Raw genomic sequence first — 16,371 nt, 5'->3', positions numbered from 1 at the left:
CTCCATCCCTTGGATGCATCCACCTCATCCTCCTGCCCCCCTGCCACCGTGCAGAGGCAAAACTCACTTTTGCAGCGATGTATGTGGTTGTGGAGAGACTTGCATCTGAAGTCCTGAGCAACGAGGCATGCTGTGGCATACCTAGTCTTCTCTTGGGCTAAGGACTGGACCGATGGCACTGTTTTAGTTGCAGTGTATTTGCGGAAAATGCCAATTCAGTGAAAAGATGTAGTTGCATGCTTTTCCCATAACTATTGGTATTTTTCCGGGTTAATGTGTGTTATGCAAAAACGGGGGTAGCAGGGTTGAATTTTGATTGATTTTACAATACGAATGGAAGTCCAGCTCTGGTAAGAGGATCTGCGTGATTAGCAAAATAGTAGGTCATGCTTATTAAAATACCAGCCTGCCAGCCCAAACCCATTTACCTTTCAATTGCCCTTCTGCCTTCCCCTCTCTGCATGTCCAGCGAGGCTTTCATCGGATACTTGATCCTGCAGGTCGAGGAGCAGTCATACGCTCGCACTTACCTTTCCCCGTCGGGGTGCAGTCCTGCACACCAGTGGTGAAATCCTGGGCACTAAGGAAATCAATGCCAGCTCCCCCAAGCCCATTGATTTCCGCAGAGGCTGGGATTTCTATGCACATGAATAAGAACAGGCTGTCTGTAACCTTTTTTGCACAGTCAAAACTATGGGTAATGGACTTGTTTTAATACAAGCAAATATTTCTGTCAAGCAAAGGTTACCAATGGCACATGATAAATGTACGTTAGTCATCTGCACCTTTTATCTCCCAACACCCCCTGCCCCTCCCTCTCCATGAATTTCTAATTGACATCCACATGTGCCCTCTACTTCTTTTTTAATCTTATTAATGGTTTTTATCCCCTTAACCCCTCCATCCTGGCTAAAAAAAAAAAGTGTAAGGTTTTGTTAATCATCCTGTTTCTTGCTCTAATTCTCTTATCTTTCTTTGCATCTCCTTCCCTGCTACTTCCCTCTTAAAGAAGTCCATGAACCAGGTATGTGACTTCTGAATTCCTCTGCGTCAATCTGAAGGGTTATTATGTGCTGGAAATTCAGTTGCACTTGGCAATTTTACAATTGGGTCATGTTCTGAATTGGGACAAAATGGAAACTTTTCAAACAAAGTAAAACAAAAAAAGGAGATGCCTTGCTTGGCAGCTATTGAAAATACTTTTTTTTGCTTAGTTGAAACAAAACATTTTGTTCCAACATTTGGCCCCCCTCCCCTTCTTTCCTCCACGGAAGATTTCCAAATTTTGAAACAAAAATTCTATTTTAGATGCTTTTGAAGCATCGACTTTCTGGATAATGTGGAGTATATTTAGTGTAATGCAAGAACAGATCCGGAATGAGAGACTGTCACAAAGCAAAAAATGAAAAGGATTTGTTCTAGAAATGTAGTATCTATGCAGTCTTTTATGGCTGTTAAACTGTTTCTATTTTTTAACCAAAATCTTAGCTAAATCTACGTGAGTTTTAAAATACTGAAATTCAATTGAATCTGATTTCTGTTGGGAAATGATACCAGTAACTCTAATATTATACTCAGGAATTCAAAGATGGTGGAAGAAAACAGATAAAAATCAAATATTAATGATAAACTGTAACATGCAGCTTCCTTACACCTTCCACCAATAATAACTTCCTCTGCTCTGTCATGTGTAATAATGAGGATAAGAGCTAACTGTTGCATGAAAAATGTAATAACACTTTTGTAAACAAATATTGCAATATATAAGCTGTAATAGTAGCCCCTGACTGGACTCAGAGCCATCCTTACCCCGCATACAGGAATGTTATAATGCTTATTATGGGGAAAAACAGAAACTGAACTTGCAGCATCATCTAAACTGTCTGTGAAAATTATTCTGTGCCATTTGGAGCAGCTTTATGAAAGCAGCCACACCTCAGCAGCCCCCCAGCCCCGTTATTTCACTGCTCTCGGCAGAGGGACAGCAGCCTCTTAGTTTAGCCGAGATCAGGGCTTTCGCCAGGGTCGAAGTGAGTGAGGTGAAAGGTGTCTGATTGAGTTTTGCATGACTTAATACTTCAACATCCATCTGTGCGCCGCTTCTCATTTCCCTCCTGTTCTCGCCACTCTTGCTTCATGTCCTCGTCTCCTTTTAACCATCTTCATTCTTGTCTGTCACCTGCTCCTAAGGTTTCTCTGACCTTGCTTTGCGCAAGGTAAAGGTCATTGCTACCACCCCAGCTGCTTTACCTGCCTCTGTGCATCTTTCTCCTGGTATTTATTGAACTGCTACTCACTACTTGAGTGTTGGTCTCAAGCTTTGGCATATATATGAGCTTGAATTTTATGCAGGGCACCAGGTATTAACATAATCTGATTAACAATAAAACCATACCTACAGACTCCCTGTGTTTCCTTTTCCCTCTGTAACACAAAGTATAACAAAAAGGAAAGATGTAAATATAACAAGCTTAAAAGAAAACTTTTATGTCAGAGGGAGACTGTTCCAGCTTTTCACATCACTGTATGATTATTTAGTTTCCTTGTTATTAATGCTGTCATTGTCTAATAAATCTTCTAAGTCACAGCTTTGGCCCGCACAAGTTCAGAGTGGTTGCTGCTCTGTGATTCTTGCTCTAATTCTTTTATTTTTCTTTGCTGACAGTTTCCACGTAACCAAGCGCATGTGCGTGACATCTAAGTTCCTATTAATCTGCAAAATTCCTGTACAGAGGAATTTGAAGCTGTTGAAGAAAACCAGAGTCATGACAAATCAATCCATTCTTAAGATTCCCTAAAATTTACGTTCCCTATAGGAAAGTATAGTTATGGTTTGTAACTGGGAAGTCACCTTCTGAGAAGCTTAGAAGAAACATTTTAGTGTCCCTGAAAACTTTTAGGGCTGTGGTTACCCCACAGCCAGGGCAGAGGGAGGTACCCGAGCTGCAGAGACAAGCTGCTCATGCTCACGGGCATCGCTGGCAGCAGGGTCCCGGCACGCAGGCGCGAGCGGCTTCTGCTTTGCAGCAGACAAGCCCTGTGTAGACCCCAATACTTCCAGTTCTGCAGAGCTAAGTTCCGAATCTGCCAGCGAAGGCCCTTAGGTGGGGAGCTTCAGATGCCGAGAGAGAGATCCAAAGCGGTACTTCCCTGCAGTAACTCATACCCCCATACCTGCACTCACAGCTACAGGGGCACGGGCACACCTGACACACAGGCTACCCTGCACACTTGTAGAACTTTCTTCTTGGGTATGCTTGCTTTCACATGTAAGGGTCACCGGCGTCGCTACAACTGCCCACTGTTTATATATTTGCATGATATAAACTGCTGCAATTCATCAACATTCAAATTCCCTTTATCTTTCATTTCTATGGCATCCCTTCCTTGTCCCACTTCACACCCCACTGTAACTACTCTCCTTTTCCACTCTTATTAACCCTCCATCCCTATAACCTAGTCTGCAAATGATACTCCTTCAACCCAGTCTTACAAAGTTTGAGGTGATCCCCTCCTGAATAACTTATTTATAATTATTTTATCTTCCTTTCCTATGTCTTTCCCCTGACACTTCCTACTAAATGAAGCCCCCCCTCCAGGTATGTGATTTAACTTCTAAACCCCCCAGTGTCTGTCTGCAGGGATGGTGTGTGTGGGAAGCCAATACAAGGTGACAGGAGATAACAACCTCTCAATTAATGATAGCTTGTAACTTGCATGCCTTTGGGGGTGTGTGTGTGTGTGTGTGTTGGTTTTTTAGTTTAATATTTTTTTCTAGGTAAAATGTAAACAGCAGCAAGGAGGAGGAAACTTACCTGTTGCATGAAAATTTTACTAAAAACTACGGGTACACATGTACTACTGTGAAAGAGTAGCTCAGCAAAAAAGTGCCCTTATGGAATGGGTGGAATGGGTTAAATTCTGCACTGTGATATGAGAATGAGTGTTTCTTCCTATAGGGAAAGCTTATTTTCAAAGCTTGGGGCAGAATTTGACCCATTGGCTGTACACAGGGAATACAAATACTGCCAGATTTTGCAATATTTTTATGCCTGCTTTTGAAAATATTCTGCGGTGCGTATATGGCTGAAAAGCAAAATTTGCCCTGCAAATCTGCCCCGCTGATCTATTCTTGCTTTGCCAAAAAAACCCAGAGGAATGGAACATAGACCTGCACAGACTTTGAACGAACGTTTTCTTCCTATGAAGTAATCTGGTTGTCATTCTGTGTTGCAAATGGAAGTGAAGACCAGCAGCACATGTATATAAACATCAGAGTTGTCTTCAAGGAAGAAAACGGCCTCAGCTACAGATGCAGAGAAGAGCACTGAGCTGCTTTGGAAGTTAGCTGAACACTGACGCTGAGGTGCAGCAGGTATTTCAGTAGGTTTCCGAACCACTCTGGGTTTATTTCAAATGACTGAAATCCTGCTGTAGAAAAGGATGGATCCAAGAGCGCTTGGAGACTGCTGACCATGTTCATGTGCATATTTCAAACCAAGGGAAACCTTGCTAGGCTCTGCTATCAGGTTGTGCTTCATGGCATACAATGCTCAGAAGTTTATTTTGAAGGGCTGCACTATTATCGTAAATCTGCCTGTTTCACCTAACTGAATTCCTTCCCTGTGATTTCTGTTTCTATGCTATTTCAAAAGTAATTCATTTATTTCACCTCAGGTTTACGTCTTAGCTTCGCCCCCCTCTCCCCTTTTCCTCTCTGCCCCTCCCCCTCTTTGGCTCAAAAGCTCTTTTGGTGTGTGAAATAACAGGTTTCTCGTTCTCATTCTCTTATTTTCCATCGCATCTTGTTCCATGACACTTCACACCTGAAGTTCATGAGCCAGGTATGTGACATGACTTCTGATTTACTCCTCCTAGCTGCAACACAAGAGTGTGTGTGTGTGAGACAGAGAGAACAGGAGTCCTGGGTTGACAGAAGAGAACAAAACAAGAGAAACAAATATTAACCACAATGATCAGTTGCAGCCCTTTTCTCCTTTAATCTCCATGCTTACCACTGCCTTAACCTTACAGCATCTTTAACTCCTGACAGCCTCTCCAGATACCTTTTCTCCCTGCCTTAATTCACTAATTCCTTTACTTTTCCCCCCCTCCTTTATTTTTCACGCCCCCCTTCATGCATTCCTTGGTCTCTTTCTCAGGCTTCCAAGAGCTTTAAACATCTGTTCTTTCTCTTTTTCTTTTCCTATTTCCTGTCTTTCAATCACTGCTTGCACCACACCACCCGCAGAGGAAGCCCACGAAGAAGGTATGTGATGCACCTACAGCCTCCCTCACCCTTTTTCTTTTTCAGTGCTGGGGAAACAGTGTTAAAAACACTGACCTTGTTCAAGAGCAAAGAGAGCACGGGAGGGAAACGGTTTCTTTGGATGAACATGGAGAAAAGGGCTGTATGTTTGCCCAATGGAATCAGAAAAAAGATGTTTCTTCTTGTCTGATCTCCAGAGAGCCCGAGGTTCCCAGCGTAGCCGGGAGGGAGCGGGGAGAGTTGCTTTTAGGAGAACAGTGCCGGTTGTGGACTGACTGCTCTGCTTCTTCTCTTTTGCTTTTATGCTTCAACCTACAGCTGATGATGGCGGCGAATACTGTGATGGTAGCTCGGTGTTGTCTTAGGACAACAAAGTCATCTTTCTAACACCTCACTCTCTTTTTCTGTCCTTGCTTTTGTTCCTCACTTGATTTTTAAACTCAGGAACTGGGCCAAAACATCTCTGCCGCAAAGAATCGCTCACTGTGCATATCCAATCACCCCCGGGGGGGTCACTGCTGTGTGGAGATCCCTGCACATCCCTGTTAGCATAGCAGATGGTGAAGACCAAGCTCTAGAAGCTTGCTCTGGACTTGCCTTTTAGCTAGGACCTGTTGTGTCACAGATCTCATCAGCAAACCTTCTCTATCTCCCAAAATCAGCAAAGTAGCTCTTAAATCCCTGTGGCGTGCTTGAAAATGGACGTGCCTTCCTCATCCATCCTTAGGTGGTCATGGTCTCCAGGCCTGAATCTCCAGATATTTAAAATTCTGCTCCAGCCACGCACTGAGTTGTGCTAAACATGAGGGGTGTGAGTACCTTTATTCAGACTGGCTGGGTGGGCATAGGCTGTGCGTGACCCCTGGCCAAGCGGGAGTACATGGCTGGGGACGAGACTCGTGTGAAGGGACCAAATCCAAAAGTACGCAGGGTCAGTTTTGCTCTTGTGTGTGAGTGAGAGAACTTAGCGCCCCCCGGGCCAAATTCAAACCCAGTTTAAATGTATAGAGAGACCCTCGTGGACTTTTACAGGCCTTTGAAGCAGCTCTGTTGTGTTCTGACTGCCCCAACCCCCAGAACACCTGGCCAGTTGTTTTGAAAGACAAAGCCCAACGTCACTTGTAATCACCCTGAATTTTCTGTTTCCTCATTTTGTTTTGCTTTTGTAGGTTTTTTTTTTGTTAGCTTGTTTTAATTTTCTTGCTTGCTTTTCAGGCTTTTTTTTTCTTTAGAGAAATACCCTGGAGACCTTTCTAAGCCCCTTTCTCTCCTTTTTCTCTTTCTTTCCTTTTCTTTTTAATAGCATATTGACTTTTTTTCCCCCTAAGGACAGAGTGTGAGTTAGATATGTTGCTTCTGAGAAGTGGGATTAAGGGAGGGCGTTTAGGGAGTTTGGAATGAAGTAAAGGCAGTTCAGGTGGGCTCATAGAGAGGGGGCCACTGTGTGAATACCTCATAGACCGGGCAGGAGAAAGCAAGGTTGTGTTTATGGTGGTGTGTACTCTCCCTAGGCTAACCCTTTTGGAAACCAGAAACTCAGAGACTCTCCAATCACCAGGGCGGTGAACTTGGATTTCCAGTGGCTCTTGCCTTCTTCGGCAGGGTTCTCTGCGGGGATTTTGTCACAGCCCTATGGTTTGTGGGCAGAGTGACCAGAACGTCAGTCAAAATCCACCATAGGAACAGGAATTTGCTATGACAATTCCTGTCTGTCAACAAATTTTGACCCAGTTCCTTGACTTGGTGTCTTGAAAGAAGGGGCATTTCAAAATAAATTGCATCCCCGGGCTGCTTTTGGTGCATCCAGTATGGACCAATGCTGGGTCATGCACTGCAAAGGACAGGTTTATTACTGTTCATTTATTAACAGAGGTTCCTATTTCTTTTGTCATCCCCTTTTCTGGTTTTCTGGAAGTACCTTGAAATGTTGTAACTACAACTTCTTATTTCAAGAGCAACTAACCTTCATTTTTCTTTTTATGATTGTTTGTTGGTTTAAATGAGTTTAAAGTGCTGATTTGGTGGCAGCTGAAACCAAATTCACAGCGTTTTTTGACAGACAGATGTTGATTCTGGCAACCAAGGTCAACAAACAAAACCAGCTTCCCGCCCCCCAAGTGTTACTAACTGGCAGCCTGAAGTTAAACAGGGATGTTTATGAAAATTATCTGGGTATGTCACGAAGGAAGGGAATCCTGTGTGAATAACACCCCTGATAGATTGATTAATCGTGATTACTTTTCCTCTCTCCAGATAAAAAACAATTTAAGTCATGTGCTAAGAAGCTCACTGGCTATTTGAAAAGCAAAACAATTTAAAAAAACCCATGGAGAAATACAGAAGTACGCTGTGGGCTAATGGTGTTTTTCTGCAGGAGTGATTTGTGACTTCCTTTATGCGAGTGATCTAAAACATTTCAGTAATTACATGCTGTTTATTTTATTAACATTGCTCTAGTATCTAGAGGCCTCAACTGAAACATGTTTTGGTAGGCAGTGTTCTTGCAGTAAATGAGAAAAGTCTACCCCCCAAAAGTTCATAACTGGAATCGATACGGGAAAGTGTGAGAGAAAGGAAAGGTTTGTTTCTGATCTCTTACGCATCTCTCATGTCTTTTCCCTTAATTATCTCAATAACCCATTTCCAGCCACTTTCTCCACTTGTTATTATTCAACGTCCTTGCAAATGATGTCTCTCCTAAGTGTTTTCCAGTATCAGCTTTTGCTACTTTTTTCCTCTTATAATGTTTCACTTTATTTTACCCTTCTCTGTTTCATTTGCTGTTCCCGATTTCCTCCATCAGTCCCAAAACAGCTGGATGCAAATAAGCATTTGAAAGAACATAATACAATAGCTTTCTGTATCATGATATGGATAGCAGAGCTCATGCACCCACTCCTGAGGGACACTGTTTTTACTTTTACTTTACAAAGCTGGTTTGTTGCTTTTTTTTTTTTAACAGATTCAACAGCTGTGAGCTTTTTACCTCAGTTCCTCCCACTGAACCAACACGGGGAGAGTCTTGTACCACAGAATCCAGCAGCATCCCTGAAAGTTCAAACGTAGTGTGAGGTTATGAAAGTAAACCTGGGTCCCTGTGAGACCAGGCCAGAATAAACACATAGGTTTAATTTACTTCTGTTTGTGAGAATAACAGTGCTGAACTTACTGGCGTTACGCTGGAGTTAATAACTAAAGTTTAAAAAGCATAGCAGAGAGGGGAATTGATGGCAAGCACAAATGTTAAGCAAGTAACTCATAAGACAGCACATTCTGGAGACCCAGGGAAAGGTCACTTGTTGCAGGGGAAGACTTCTGACTGCCAGAGGGCCCAAGCTGACAGCTCTGTGATGGTTTAGCCTGCCCATCGGGGTGCTATACCTCTCCTGGAGATGCAAAGATCATTCCCATTAACACCGATGGGAATTTTGCATGTACCTCAGCAGGAGAGGATGCTTACTAAGAGAGGACGGCCTTTCCAAGCTGGGTTTGAGGAGCACCACACAGTGCAGAGCATCTTCCCCATGCACTGAGGTATCTCAGGGACACGTGCCCTAACTATCCTGGGAGTCAATGATCCTGGAGAAAATGTGTGCCGTGACGTTTTTCCCTCCTGGCCTCCATGTGAGGCCTTTGAACAAAACTGGTGAAGCCCAGTTATCATTGACATACCTGTTAATTCAGGTTAACTTTAGTGAAAGAAGTGCTGATTGGAAAAGGCACACTTTCTTGTATCCTCCAGCCCAGCTGTCCTCCTTAGAGCTTTGGTCAGGATGGTTTGAGAAAAATAATTTTGCATTTACATGAAACCATTGCTTTCCAGACACTATGCTTGGGACTTTTACACAGTCTCCTGATTGTTTTCTGCCGAATTCTGTTTCAAGGGCAAAACCAGATTCACTCCTAGCAAAAGGGGTGTGTGAGTGTGTGTATTTCTTTTGGAAGTGCTTGAGATTTAACCAGTTTCTCTGGGACGTTTCCCCTAAGATTAAATTTCCCTTCCCTCCTTTTACTTTAGCAGCTGGCATGACCTCTGTTGTTCTAACTGTTCTCCCTCTTTTTCCCCTTCCTGTTTTGCTCCATGTTTCCAAATACAGAGGAGAAGCCCAGAATAAAGTAAGTATGAAGGACAGGGAGTTTCAAAGCCCTGGGATCATTTTTCTGATCTAGCAGAAGCCCTTAGATTGTCTCTTAGGCCAACGGGCACTAGAAGCCTTTATCCCACCCTCCCTGGCGCCACGTCCAGCTGCTCCCGCTCGCCTTCCCGGGATGGCTGCTTTTGCCAGAGGATGCCTCAGCAGTAGTTACTGCCCTGGGTCTTAAGACCAGTTCCTGACAAGAGCTGGAGAAATTGTCAACTGTCCAAGATTCAGCAGTCTCACAGTACCCCGAGATATAGCCAGCTCAACAGTAAATCCTCCGTGAAAGGCCATGGCTGGGAAACTGCCCGTCCATCCAGGATCACTGACAGTAGGAAAGGGGGAAAATATGGGTCTAGGCTGGCTTGAGCTGAAGGTTTCCAACGGACCTTCTGGCCCTGGGCCCCAGCACCTTCCCTTCCCACTCTGCCAGCTGCCCAGAACAGAGCCTGCAGCACTGCGCCAACAACCTTGCAGACCAACATCTTTCCATGTAGTAGGGAATGACCATAGGCTTTGGGAACGAAAAAGGTTTGTTAGGGGTAACTCCCTAGGACAGTGCTACTCTGGAGTAGTTTTCCACTGACCTGCTGTTTCACCCCTCTGTATCTCCATCTCCATCAACATTCCTCCTTGTCAGCATCCTCCCTGAGGGCAGGGCAGGTCAGGGCGTGCTATTTAAAAAGCTGCCTGTTCTTTAAGATGAAAATCCTTTTTTTTTTCTTCTTTCTTTCTTTTTTGTTTGTTTTGGTTTTGACTCTCTGCAGACTAACTGCTCCTAAAATACCAGAGGGTGAGAAAGTAGATTTTGATGTAAGTATTCCTGAGCTGGCTGTGTTTGTCTGTCTGTACCTGAGCCATACACATGCGTACAAACACACATAACTCCTTTATGCTGAGCATAAAGTCAAGGACAAAATTATGGATGCTTTGCTGCCTGTTTTCAGTGAAAGGCTACTCTCTGCTCCCTGAAACTCTCTGGTTGCATTTGTTGCTAATGTGGCTAAGCCAAAATAATGTATTTCTTTTTTTCTCCTTGAATCTTTGAAGCCAATATATGAAGAAAGGAGAAAGTAAGTGTTTTAGGAGATCTCAGATCCCCTCTCCTATTGTTGTAAATGGCGAGAAAGTTGCAGGCTGAAATAAAGCAGGCTTATGCACATCTGTTGCTGAGAAACTCTACCTAAAATGACAGTAATAAACAGAGATCCACATACCTTCCTAGAAAGTTGATATAAAAATGAAGAAGCTTTGGTGTTGAAAATCTCCACTTGCTTTGCCCAAAATGCAGTAACATTTTCTAGGTAAGATTCATATCTCAAAGCAAAGAGGACGCAGCTAAGTATATGCGAAGACAGGCATCTAAGCAAAGCCAGGGATAAAATACGGTGTAGGGGAATGGGAGATGTGGATTCTGTTCCCTTCTGGGCTTCTGTCTGTCACCTGCATGAGTCTCTGACTGTCTCTGACCTGTACCAACAGCCATTTAAGCTAATCCCACAGATTTCCAGGGATATCTGCAGACAGTTCCTGGTTTTGTTCCTCTGTGTAGGCAGGGTGCTGGGAATGTCCAGGGCATGTGTCTAGAGCGATATGGGCTTACTGAATGTACTGTCCTGCTTTTCTAGGACATCCAAAAGAAAAGGCAGAACAAAGACCTGATTGAACTGCAGGCCTTGATTGACAGCCACTTTGAAGCCAGAAGAAAGGAAGAGGAAGAGCTGATTGCCCTCAAGGAGAGGATTGTGAGTCCCTGTACTGCCATTTCCCTGTACTAGACTGGATCCTCTGTAGGTGAGAAGTTGAATCCATTGGTGCACTGTCAGCCTTTGGCAGAAAGCTGTACCGCTGTGTGCAGAAGTGACTGCTCGAGTCACCACCAAGTGGCTTCTCCCCACATCTGTCCCCTCTCTCAGCCTCTTCTTTTGCACCTGGGAATTGCACACGAGACCCTTTACACGTTCTGGCAAGGGAGTAGGTGGCGCGCTCTACAAACCACAGCTCTTGGTGGTGGGATGCGATACTGGAGGTGGGTAAAGCCACAATGATGACTCAATGCCTCTGCAACTGCTTCTTGCAGGAGAAGCGCAGAGCTGAAAGAGCAGAGCAACAGAGGATCCGGGCTGAGAAGGAGAAGGAGCGTCAGGCAAGGCTTGCAGTAAGTGTCTTTGCATCTCTCTCCTTGTTTCAGCATCAACTTGGAGGCTATCTCCAGAGACAGAAGAATACTTCAGATTCTGCCTGTCTCAGTCTGAAGAGGAGATGACCACCCTCTTAAAGCAAGGGCAGGAAACAGGAGTCGCCGATTCTCACCAACTTGCTTATCTGATTACCTTCCCTGCAGTGACACTGCTGCTGGGGAAGCTGCGAGTCTCCCCTGGGGTAACTTGCTTCTGTGTGTCACTCTTCACAGGAGGAAAAGGCACGGAGAGAGGAAGAAGATGCCAAGAGAAAAGCTGAGGATGATCTCAAGAAGAAGAAGGCTCTGTCCTCCATGGGTGCCACATACAGCAGCTACCTGGCTAAGGTAAAAAGCATGGCCCAGTGGAAGAAATACGGAAATGTTAAACCACAGGGGTGATGGGGAACAGTCTTTATTACAGTTGAGAGAACAACTCAGCTTTCCTTCCCTAGCAGCTTGTATTGCATGCTTTATCACTGAAATAATTCCATTCAGGCTGTATTTCTGTGGTCTGACATTAATTGCTGTTCTGAAAACAGGCTGATCAGAAGAGAGGAAAGAAGCAAACAGCTAGAGAGACAAAGAAGAAGGTCCTGGCAGAGAGGCGCAAGCCCTTGAACATCGACCACCTTAATGAAGACAAGCTGAGGTAATACACTTATCCTAACTTACTGAAAGTAATCCACTGAACTTTGGTCTTGCTGTCCTGGAGTCTCCTCTAGTGAAAAAAAGAGGTAGAGGAGAAGGCCTTCCTTGAAATTCATCATGGGACAGTGTTCAGTTGTGGCCTTCCTTGATCCAGAAAACAGAGGGGAAATGGGGATGTGGGGAATTGTTGGAATGGTTTGGGAGCCATCTAGCCGTGCTGTTGGCACAGCTCCGGTAGCCTCTGCTGCTAATCAGGGTTAGTCATTTACAGGGCTAGGTACAAACTTTAAACCCAGCTCTGCGATTAGCTGAACAAACCTAGAGATCAATATCTGTGGCATTCCCAGGGATGAGTTAGAGCTGCTAAGGTATGAGTACCTTGCGTTCTCCACGGAGGCTGGAGGTTTGGGAGCTGAATGCTCTGGTGCAGAACAGTCATCAGATGACAGTCTGGACTCCACTTGTTGGAGTTCACACATGACTGAAAGATGAGGTTGGCTTACCTTGGCCCTGAAACAGATGAGATTGCACAATGGCAGCTGCTCTGCTCATCTGGGTGGACTTCAGAGTCCTCCTTCCTCCTGATCTGAATCCCCCGGACTCTTCTTTCTTTAAGAGTTAGGCAGAAAACTAAATTTATAGGAAATATGTTAGCATGTGACACATGCAAGAGTACAAGTCCAAAAGGTTCTCAGGTGAGAAAAACATGACCTTGGAACTGGTGAGTAGCTTTCAGAGAACAGAAGGGGTTTGCAGGAACTGCATTAATGTATGAACTGCATTAAATAAAACGTAAAAACTCTCACTACTAGTGATGTGAAAACCATAGAAAACGCACGATGTGATATGTTTCTCTCATATTCCTTTTCCCATGAACACACAGGGACAAGGCTAAGGAACTGTGGGACTGGTTATACCAGCTGGAGACTGAAAAGTATGACTTTACAGAGCAGATCAAGAAGAAAAAATATGAGGTGAGCTGAGAAGCCATTTTACTAATGGCAGCGGGTCCAAAATATGAAAATGACTCCTCTGGCAAAAGCCATGTGGTGACATCATTTGGGTCTCCAGTGCCCTTTTACAATATTTTAAGCAGCAAGACATCTGGAACTGCATTCCCCTAACGTACATGCTTGGACTGGATTTCACATTTTAGGGTGAAGTTGAATAGAGCACTCTCAGGGTTTTCAGTGCCCCATGGAAAGGCAATCCCAACAGAAAATGGGCTCCCTGCGCTCTGCTCAAACACATCTTGTCCATTCTTGTTTATCTATAGGTACCCGTGACTTGAAAATTCAGTAGCTCTTAATTCACTCATCTCCATTGCTAAGTAGTATTTTTAAATTCATTTTTGATTTCACACTTGAACGTTGTAAGCTTTATTCCCATCCCAGACAGATTCCCTGTGGACTGAGCTCTCTGGAGTCACTGAAAACTGTCTCCAGGCAGGAGCATGTGACTGAAGAGTCAAATGGTAACAGAAAGTGGACGTGTTTACTTCACAGTCCCAGGACAGGGCTGCACTCACCTACAACAGGTTTCAGTGGCTGAGAAATCCTACTGGATCTCTCTCTGCCTTGCCCTCCTTTTAATTCCCAATCACACAGACACATGCTGACAGAGAATGAGCAACACCAATGTAACTATCTCAATCTCTCTTAGATTTTAACAATGCGTTGCAGGCTGCAGGAGCTTTCCAAGTTGTAAGTACAATGAACTTGCCTGTGTAACAGCAGCAGCAAAGGCTACCAAATGCATGAGCCTGTGGCATGGTCAGGGGCCCAGTGCCAGACAGAAACTGGCACTTGGCTCCAATGCAGAGAGAAAAGAGAAATCTGGATCCTGTGTCTCTCCCTTCCCTTCCTTTTTCTCTCCCCTTCCATTCTTTGAAAAGAGATGAGGCGGTAATTTAGGAAAAGAGTCAGGGTCCCACAGGGATGTGGTTAAAGAACTGAGCATGCAACCCATGCAGAGCATCTCTAAAATAATTCCCTATCCAAACCTCTGGTATTGCATGCATGGGGGAGGCACTCTGATGCACCTGGGATACAGGCAGAAGCTTAGGGATGTATGTGTAGGAGCTTGGACTTCACATAAAAGAATGGTATGGGGTTTGGAAAGATTCTCCACCTTATGGCACATGCTTATCCAGACCCAAAATATTGGAGAGGGCTAGATTAAGGGTGACATGTCTATTGGGTGTGGTAAAGCAGGAATTAAGGCAGTGCCAGGGGAGTTGTACATGCTACGCTAATGAAACTTCTGCATAAAGAAAGAGATGGGTGGCTGCTGATGAAAAGCAAGGAGAGGAAGTACAAAGAATGAGCAAAGTAAAAGGAAAATGCACAGCTGAGATGGGAGAAGAAAAGCGGAAAAGCAAAGGGAAGATGATAGCAAGAAAAATGTGAGGAGAAAGATAAGTAAAAACAGCAAAGGGGATGAAGGAGACACAAGCAAGGATGCAAGGGAGAGACAAAGGAAGGAATTGGGACACACAGGAGTGAGTGGAGCTGTTCTTTAGCTCTAGTGTCTGTTGCTCTTTAGTGCTTCATTGGAGACTGAGTGTTATAGTCACTATCACAAGGTTATCACTGAAGGTAAGTCTGAAGCCCTTGGGTCAAACTGAAGACAGCTGGTTCTCTTCCACACTTGGGAAAAATACTCGGTTGCAAAAAAATAATTTAAACTGCTACAGCAGATATTACAAATTCCATGAGTAAGTATAAAAGCAAGTGATCTGCTGATCTTTCCTTCCTTGTGTTGTCCTGTTCCTGCTAACGTTTCAGTCTCCTACTTTGTTTGTTTGCCACGGAAAGACACCAGCCAGGAAATACCAGTTGTTGCACCAGCTGAATGTATATACTTGTTTTGCACGTGGGGAATGTCAAGTGCCACTTTAAATGTTCAAATGTTGGGGCATCAGTTCTTGGACTGCAGAGCCCGTGGAGAATTTTGAATTACACCAGAAGCAGAAGCGAAGCACATGTCTTGGCAAGTGCATTTTTCCACCCCAGGAAAACTATGTAGAACCCTGACTTGGTTACAAGTGAGAAGGCGAAAGGGCAAAAGAAGGCTCTCTATCACACCCTAATTCTTGTGGGCTTTTCCATACCTGAGCTGGAAGAGCCCCAGGATTTCGGTAGCAAGTCCAGGGCTATGGGCCAGGACTGAGGTGCCAAGTCAGGCCGTAAGGTGCTCATCCTGTGCAAGGTAGGTGTTTGCTTTCCTGTGTATCAGGTCGAAATACGCAGCTTACCCATGGTTAAACAGAGATGCTCCATCTTGTAGGACAGAGTCTCTAGCGGCCTGCAGTTATCAACAGAGCTTGGGAAGGTCTTCACAGCCCCCACTTCAACCTTTTCCTCTGTGGTTGCTGAAGCCCTCCTCTTTGGCCCCTTTAAAAGTCATCTTCTCTTACTAGATGAGTGGCTGGGAAGGTGGTGACTGCTGCAAGCTCCTCATCCCCTGCTCTGCCAGCCAGCAAAGGTAGTCCAGCAGAATGTGACACCCATCTTCGATTCTTGAGGTGCCCACCCAAAGACCACTTTGAGCTTACACACTTCCTAATATATAGAAGTAGGGGAAGAGTGAGAAGGCGAGGTTGACACATAGAGGTGATGGAGCCATCCAAGAGCTTTCCAGTTGGCCAGGGTGACACTCATTCTCATTCAGTCACCTGCGGTTTGACATGTGAGTTCATATGAGATTAATTTTTATCCATAGGAACTCTTCTAATAAGGGTTATAAAATTCTAGCTCTTCTTTCCCTTGACATGTGAAACGGGCTTGCAGATTTATTGCCAAAGAGCAACATTTCTCTCCTTCATGCAATGGTGAACTTTCATTTCAAAGGACAAACCCGTACCATAGGCACCTCTTTCCAGCACTTCAACAGGTAACACTCCCCTCTCTGTGAGGGAACAAGGTTTCTTTATCTCCAAAAACGCTGGTCATGTATGTTGTTTGCAGATTGTCACCCTCAGGAACCGGATCGATCAGGCTCAGAAGCAGTAAGTACCTATATCCCCTTCCTAGCTCCTGGCTTGGGGATATCTTCTCAGTGTTAAAAGTAGTTGCTTCAGCCTCCACACCGACATTTTCTTGTTGCAATGAAATGAGGCTAGAGATGGAAGG

General features: G+C 44.5%; 1 protein-coding gene across 18 annotated transcripts in view; it reads left to right on the top strand.

The window, feature by feature from the left end:
• TNNT3 (troponin T3, fast skeletal type) overlaps nucleotides 1–16,371 on the top strand; it is a 31,713-nt gene that overhangs the window by 12,427 nt on the left and 2,915 nt on the right. For 2 of the 18 annotated variants that reach the window (XM_040609368.1, XM_040609373.1), the window contains 11 exons: nucleotides 1,010–1,024; nucleotides 3,588–3,599; nucleotides 4,833–4,844; nucleotides 9,367–9,385; nucleotides 10,176–10,221; nucleotides 11,037–11,153; nucleotides 11,489–11,566; nucleotides 11,822–11,935; nucleotides 12,130–12,239; nucleotides 13,122–13,212; nucleotides 16,207–16,247. In XM_040609368.1, the coding sequence (XP_040465302.1) occupies nucleotides 1,010–1,024; nucleotides 3,588–3,599; nucleotides 4,833–4,844; nucleotides 9,367–9,385; nucleotides 10,176–10,221; nucleotides 11,037–11,153; nucleotides 11,489–11,566; nucleotides 11,822–11,935; nucleotides 12,130–12,239; nucleotides 13,122–13,212; nucleotides 16,207–16,247 (655 nt within the window). Of the gene's footprint in view, nucleotides 1–1,009; nucleotides 1,025–3,587; nucleotides 3,600–4,832; nucleotides 4,845–5,251; nucleotides 5,270–5,587; nucleotides 5,615–9,366; nucleotides 9,386–10,175; nucleotides 10,222–11,036; nucleotides 11,154–11,488; nucleotides 11,567–11,821; nucleotides 11,936–12,129; nucleotides 12,240–13,121; nucleotides 13,213–13,900; nucleotides 13,942–16,206; nucleotides 16,248–16,371 lie in introns of all 18 variants that reach the window. The other 16 variants (XM_040609367.1, XM_040609375.1, XM_040609372.1 and 13 more) reach the window with 14 other exon arrangements.

The sequence above is a fragment of the Falco naumanni genome, chromosome 10, assembly GCF_017639655.2.
Source record: "Falco naumanni isolate bFalNau1 chromosome 10, bFalNau1.pat, whole genome shotgun sequence".
NCBI lineage: Eukaryota > Metazoa > Chordata > Aves > Falconiformes > Falconidae > Falco > Falco naumanni.
Note: the sequence above shows the minus strand (reverse complement) of the source record. Positions and strands in the feature narration are given on the sequence as shown.